Source organism: Corvus brachyrhynchos, unplaced genomic scaffold, assembly GCF_000691975.1.
Source record: "Corvus brachyrhynchos isolate BGI_N302 unplaced genomic scaffold, ASM69197v1 scaffold346, whole genome shotgun sequence".
Classification (NCBI taxonomy): Eukaryota; Metazoa; Chordata; class Aves; order Passeriformes; family Corvidae; genus Corvus; species Corvus brachyrhynchos.
Window position 1 is genome coordinate 3480438 of NW_008238644.1, and position 7272 is coordinate 3487709.

The following is a 7272-nucleotide window of genomic DNA, read 5'->3' on the forward strand; positions in this document are numbered from 1 at the left end:
GGCACTTACATAAGCCATAAATGCGAGAGGCGGTGCGGGAAGGTGAAGGGCAGAGCACTGGGAATCCACGCAGCCTCCAGCGAGGGCTCCCTGGCACAGGAGCTCTGCTCGCTGACACACATCCGCGGGTCCCCATCTGCAGTGCCCTCCCTTCCCCGCGGGCCCAGGGGGGCTGCCACAGCTGCTCCTCCTGATGCTGCCAGCCCGGGCGGGGACGTGGGAGCGCAGCTCTGCCTCCCCGGGCTTGCCGGGACAGGGAGCGGGTGGGGAGGGAGGGCAGATGCCCACAAGCGCTGTGGCTGTTCCCCTTCTGCCCGCCCAGCACCCGGGCGCTGCCTGGGGTCTCACTGCTTTGGCCAGTGGAGGGGGAAGGCTGATGGACACTGTGTTGGTGGGCGAGATGGGTGCCTGGCTAGGACGTGTGGGTCTAATTTGCTGGTATATGAGGGGTGGTGGCACCCGAACAGGGGAGCAGTGCTGTGATGAAGCCCAGGCAAGGGGCACGGGCTGCGTGGTGTGGGAACTCAGGCGGCTCCTGCTCAGCCAGGGGAGGAGAGATGCCAGTGGGGTCTTGTGCAGGGGCTGTGCTTGGCACCAGTGGTGTCCAACAGGCTCCTGATGGGGAGGGACATAGTGCTGTCTGCTTATCTTGGCACCCATACTCTGGGTAGCCCCTGACCGCTGGGGACAGGCTCTGCAGGCATGGGCAGACAGTCTGTGTGTCTGCACAGGCTCTGCTTCTTCTGCCCGCTTTTGCCTGCTCCCAGAGCCACCTGCCTGGGTGGTGGCAGAGCCAATGAGCACCCATGGGTGGGAGGCTCAGCCAGAGATCCTGGCTCCTTCTGCGCTGCAGGTCTTCGACTCTTCCAGAGCAAGTCTGCTGTTAATTCCCTCCATCTCTCCACAGTATCAGCAGTCACCTCCAGGCTGGGCCACTGGCAGGCAGGCAGCAGCAGGCAGCTGGGAGGCTGTGAGGAGCTGGTGCCACATCTCCCTGCGTCCGTGCTCCCGACTCACCCAGCAGAAGGTGTGGCTGGGCTGCGCACTCCCGACTCCTGTCTCTTCTGCTCCGTCTGTTCCTGGTGGGCAAATCGGAGGCTTGGTGTGATGGGGTTGCTCTGAGACCTCGCCCCAGGAGCTTCAGGCCTGGATGTTGGTGCTTTTTCTCCCGGACAATGTGGCTGATATTCTGGAGAAGCCCTCTCTTCCCCCCTGTTCTCCAAGTGCCTGAGCTGGTGGCCAGCTGGGACCTACGTCTCACCCTCTGGGTCCTGAGCTTTGCCTCGATGGTTGTGCAGATGGAGAGCCAGGTCTACTCGCCCACTGTCAACACGCACTATGGGAAGTTACGAGGGGTGCGCGTGCCATTGCCCAGTGAGATCCTGGGGCCCGTGGACCAGTACCTGGGGGTTCCTTATGCCGCTCCCCCCATCGGGGAGAAGAGATTCATGCCCCCCGAGCCACCACCATCCTGGTCAGGCATCAGGAACGCTACCCACTTCTCACCAGTCTGCCCCCAGAACATCCACAACGCCGTTCCTGAGATCATGCTGCCCATCTGGTTTACCTCCAATTTGGATATCGTGGCCACGTACATCCAGGACCCCAACGAGGACTGTCTGTACCTCAATATCTACATCCCCACGGAGGATGGTGAGTCCCCACTGGGGTGACCGCAGGAGAGCGAAAGGGGGGGTCACTCCACCCCTCCCCAGCAGTGGTTGGTCTCACCTGGGTGTTGTGTTTGAAGCATGTGGTTGTGGACCCTGCAGCATGCTGTCTGTTTGTGGAAAGCTTTCTCTGGCCACGCAGCTTGCTCTCTTGCCCTCAGCTCCCATCTCTGTCTCGCGTGCTCCTGCTCCTCCACGCCTTCCCGTCCCACCCCTCCACCTCCATGGCATCGTCACGGGTTCCTCTCTTGTATTGCTAAATCTGAATCCGACTCTCTGACCGCAGATCCACAGAGTGACAAGCTGATTTGTGCTCCCCACAGGCGCCGAGTGCCAGGTTCTGTCTTGAGTTGGTTCGAGTTCGTCCTTCCTCCCTGCTTCCCACCCTCCCCAGGTCCATGCGCTAGTTGTGGGCGTGGGCTGCGGCTGGGAGGAACACTCTCTGCCTCTCCCTGGGAAGATGCTCCGGCAAGAAAGGGACCACAGAGCCCTTTTCCGGGCCCTGGTACGGATGGGAGGTTGGGGTGCACTGGCAGACACATCGCTTGGCTGCTCCTCCGTCCACCGGGGGGACAGCGGCAGAGCGATGAGCCTGGGGTGCTGGGGGCCCACGGGGCGTGGTCCTGTTGGGGTGAGGCTGAGCGGCGCTGGGTGCCTCCTTGTCTAACCTTTTCCTTTGTAGGGGATCCCACCTGAACTGTAAGTAGAGGGCAGAGGAGGCAGCGCCTGCCCGCACGCCCGCCCCAGCCTCACTGCAACGGGAGCCCCCAGGGATTTTCAGCGGGCCAGAAGGGACCCGCAGCGGGTCTGCCGCACACAGCAGAGCAGCCTGGCGGGCCAGTGGCTTCTCCCAGGCTGGCTGGCTCCACTCCTCTGTCTCTGGGGCCCACGGAATGCATCATGCCTTCCTTCCCGCCCAGCACGGCTGGCCCAGAGTTTTCCTCCCATGGCGACGCTCCCTCCCCACCTCCCGCGGTCCCGGGGGCGGTGGGAGGGTAGCAGCGTGGTTGTGATTGCATGCCCACTCCCATCAGTGGAGCCTCCTGTTATTTTGTAGTCTTTTATTCATTTTACAGTAAAACGGATTTCCAAGGAATGCACCCGAAAGCCCAACAAGAAAATATGTAGGAAAGGAGGTATGTAGCAAGCCGACCGGCAGAGAGGCACAGAGAGGAAAGAGAGAGAGAGTGAGAGAGTGAGAGGGTGCCTGGCTGGCCCCTGGCCTGCAGCACTCCTCCGGCACCTCTCTGTGCTGCCACCCGGACTGCGGACCCTCCAAGCAGCCCACCCTGCCATCCCCTGCTTCCCACTGGGAGGAGCCCCACGGATGCTCCAGCCAGCTGGGAGCACAGGTCTGGGGTCAGGTCATGAGGATGCTCATGTTGCTCCAGGCCTTTCAGAACAGCTTCTCCTGGGCTGAGCCTGCACTTCCACCTTCATCCCACTGGCACCGACAGCCTCCCAGTCCCTGGGCATGAGGGGTAGCCTCTGATGGCAGGTAGCACTTAAATGCCTCCATCCCTTAGGTTGGGTTACCCCACTGGGGGTGTACAGACCTGCTCAGGGAAGGAGCTGTGTGAGGGGGAACTGCAGTCCATCCCGGGCTGAGCTTTTCCCCCATTGCGTCCCTGATCATTTTGCATCCAGAGCTCCTTGGTTAAAAGCATAAAGCCTCTCCTGGCTGTGTAAATGCTGCAGATTCTGCCCTGACCCTTGTGCCTGCCAAGGCTGTTCCCCAGTGCCCACATCCCCATGCCAGTGCCAGTCCTGCCAGTAAGGCTTTGGTCTCCAGCCTATGGCACAGCATCCTCCCTGAGCCCTACCTGCCCCATGGGCAGCCAAGCACCTCCAGTTCAGACACATCTCTGCTTTGCCTTGCCTCCACTGACCTTCCCCCATTGCCCCTAAATGATCCTGTATTCCCAACCAGTGACACGGACAAGGGAGTAGAGATGTACAAATGGGAGCTGGCTCGGCCCCATGTCAGACACAATGCCTCACCCGTCCCTCCACACAGCCCCCTTGCAGGCAGGGAGAGCTGGCTGCTCTGTGCATCCCAAAGATGAACGTGTGGATGGTCAGGCAGCCAAGCTCTTCTGAAAGGCTCAGTACAGGGCGTCTGGCCTGCACAGGCTGCTGTCCTGGGCGTCCTGCAGCAGCAGGGTCCCTGCATCCCAGCCTCTGTCTCCCTGCACCCCTGGGTTTGGCGGGGCCAGTGCAGCTGGGCTTGGAGGTTTGGGGAGCGCTTTCCTTCCAGCCGTTTCCCCCAGTTCTGTTGTTTGGTTTCTTTGCTTTGCTTTTCCTGTTGCTGTCCTGGCTATTCACACGCCATCTCTCTGAGTGCCAAGGCTGCCCCTGAAAGGGCTGGCGCATTAGGGAGTCTCTGCACGCTGCCTCCGGAGCCGGCTGTGCCAGTGATCACCAGCCACTTCAAAGCGCTTCCTCTCCCGGCCCTCCTACCGGCTGCCAGGGCTGGCAGACCCCCACCACCCCCAGTCCTATATCCAGGGCCAGGGAAGCAGGCTCCAGGTTACTGCTGGAGAAGGGGATGATATAAGGCATGACAAAACACCTTGGGTGCGCTCATCTCCTGGGTTTCCCTTCCCACTGGCTCTGCTCACAGGCAGGGTTTCTTTGCAGCCCATCTGCAGTTGCCTCTGGTCACCTCCCAGGGAATCTGGTGGGGGGCATTCCCTTTTCCCCCACTGGGCTCTGTTGACTCATGGACCAGCAGGTCCCCAGTCCCAGCCATTTGGACATCCAGGTGTGGCATGCCAGAAATTAAAGCCCCCAGACCCTGGCACTTCCCTCCAGCTCTGGCCAGGCTCTGGTAGCTGTTGGCTTGAATTAATTGAGTCACTTGTGATGAAACACAGAAGCTCCCCCACCCCTCATCGTGTATCCTGGGTTAGTAGTGCCTGGGGAGAGGGTAATGTACCTGCAGTGCTGATTTCCTCAGGTTGAACATTTGAACATTGATTCATTCTGGAATAATCATGATTACTATTTCTAAGGCCACAAATGAGCAGTGATAAGTTCTCCTCTCACAGAACAGTATTTTGGTGGTTAAAAATGCCTCAGCTCCCACCTTACTGGAGTTTTCATGACTTCTGCCACCCCTAAGCTCAGTGTATTTCAGAGCAGACGAAGTGTTGAGCATTTATCAGTTGTGCTTGTTTATCTCTGGGACAGAAAAACATCCCTGTTTCCCTGCCCAGTTAACCACAGTAATTTCCTATATGGAAATTTTCTAACTGCCAGCCTCCTCCACACACATTGGTCCCTTCTCTGGGAGCAATATAGGGCAGCAGTGCTTTGAGAGCAACTAGCCATGCATGGTGCCAGGGGAGCTGACAGCACTGAGGCTCAGCTGCAAAAATAGTGCTGCCCACCCAAAGACCATGTACACACTGAGACACACACACTGAGAGTACAGTACCTATGTGCAAAATGCAGCTCTGCCCCATGCTTTGTGCTGCCAACACTTCCAGCCTGTTTCTGGCTGTGATAGACACCAGGATGATTTTTCCTTCCCTTCATCACCAGCCTGGGCAAGCCTTGCTGCAGGGCATGAGGAGGTGGATGTCATTTTTGGAGGGGAAAAATGTGGTTGCCCTGCACTTAGCAGCTCTTCCTGGTTTTTCATTAGCAAATGCCCAAATCTCTCTGGCTGGGACTGTGAGGAGTCTGCAATATTGCAGAGACAAATATGCAGGCCAGCATCTTCCTCTGCTGTGTGAGGGTGGCCGGAGCTCCCAGCAGCTCCTGGGCTCAGGAAGCACTTGGGCAGCTCTGCGGGAAAAGCGTGTCTTCTCCGCTGCTCTCCAAGAAGCTGACTTGTCCAAGTACCAGCTGAGGCTTCCCTACAGCTGCACAAATTCTGCAGTGCTCTCTTGCTGGAAGCTTCTTCCCAGCCCCCTCAGAGCCTGCTGCTTTGCAGAGCTGGCTGTGGGCAGACCACCGCCCTGGTGCTCTGCTTCCACTTTGGGGAGCGATTTGCAAAGGTAAGGGTCGGTGTTTGTGCTGTCAGAGGCAGCAGAGCGTGAGAGGATGCAGTGCTTTTACAGAGTCCACTCAGGGATGGAGATAACTCCTCTGCATTATTCCAGGACAGGGAGGGGCAGGGCAGCACCAAGGTGTGCTGCAGTCCTGGAGCACGGGCTGATGGCTGGAAGGGCTCTCGGACACGGGTCCCATCTGACTCTCCCTGTGTGTGGGGTTGTGCAGCAACAGGTTCAACAGCTGCCCCGGTCTTGGTCCTGTTCCTTGCCACTCCCAGAGAAGCAGCTGAGATGGTGTGGCCAGCAGCAGGTGGACCTTTGGGTGCATGTAGCCATCAGAGGCTCCAGCTCCCTGCAGCATTGTGGCTGCTTTGCAGGAGTGGATGCCCCAGGGAGCTCGCACTGAGGAGAGGGTGCTGGAGCTGCCTACGGGCACCCTGAACAGACATTTGGATCTGTAAAGGTGTCATCTCAGGCTGCTGCTCTTCTCTTATCCACACCATGCTGAGAATGAAGGCTCCAAGGACTGAGGTTCCTTACCCTCCTTTATCTCTATTTGCAGTGGTGTCAGTGCTGTTGGTATGGTTTACTTAAGATAGCATAAATCCAGCATGGATGCCCCTGTTTCAGGGAAAGTGATTTTATTTTTTTACTGAACTTGAACTTAAATCTTCCTAGAGCCTAGATAAGAATGTATGCATCCTTCCTATCGGCCCGAACAATGTCACTTTGCAGTCAGCTTAAAGTGAAGTGGCACAACAGACATTCACCTCCCGAGTTAGTGGAGGGTGTTTTTGATGGGTAAGGAGAATAAGAGCCATGAGCCCTTTTAGTTTTTCCAGCTGTGAATCCACAGGCTTAAGCCCACTGATGCCTGAAGCAGCCACCTAAAAACAGAGACTAGACAAAAATAAGGGAATAAAGGTAGGTATTTGTTTGAAGGGCCTTCAAAGGTACCCCTGGGGAGCCAGAGGCCACTGCCAAGATGGACCCCAAGGTGGACGACAGGTCACGAGTTCTTCACACTTTTTAAAGTTTGGTTCATTTGCATATCAGGGTTAATTCTCCAATTAAAGCTTCAGTTAATGATGCAGTTTTCCCTAAGCTTGCCCCCCTTTTAGAGGCTTTGGTTTACACATTCTGGGCCTAGGATGTTCTGAGTGTCCTTGGAGAGCAGGCCTGGAGAGGCTTTGTTATGTCTAAGCATGAGAGAGCAGAAGTTAACAGGCTACAAGAAACTTCAGAGTTACACACTAGGCAGTGCAGGATTTGAAAAACATGAAAGTTAAAACCTAAGGCATCACCATACCCCTGGGAGTGGGTGCTGCAGGGCTCTGCATGGTGACCTTTGTTAGTGCAGAGAAAGATCTCCTGGGCTGGGTGTCCCTGAACGTGGCAGTAGCCAGTGGAAGGTGTTACTGGGTGAGGGAAGTGAAGCTGTGATTGCTCTCATGAGCTGTGGGGCGTTGGTGGGTTATGCTGGAGGTGAACAATGCAGCAAGAGGCAAAAAGCCCACTTGGTCACAACAGTCTGTGTTGGCCGTAACCACCCTGGCGCCTTCCTGCTGCTGGGTGCGGCTTTTGCTTTTCTTGTGTCACAC

The 7272-nt window shown here is 57.2% G+C and overlaps 1 protein-coding gene across 4 annotated transcripts in view; it reads left to right on the top strand.

The window, feature by feature from the left end:
- The first annotated feature begins 39 nt into the window (after positions 1-39).
- Positions 40-7272, top strand: part of NLGN3 (neuroligin 3) — a 22866-nt gene continuing 15633 nt past the window's right edge. The window contains exons 1-2 of one of the 4 annotated variants that reach the window (XM_008636171.2): positions 40-1653; positions 2747-2806. In XM_008636171.2, the coding sequence (XP_008634393.1) occupies positions 1176-1653; positions 2747-2806 (538 nt within the window). In that variant the 5' untranslated portion in view covers positions 40-1175. The remainder of the gene's footprint in view (positions 1654-2746; positions 2807-7272) is intronic. The other 3 variants (XM_017737598.1, XM_008636172.2, XM_008636173.2) reach the window with 3 other exon arrangements.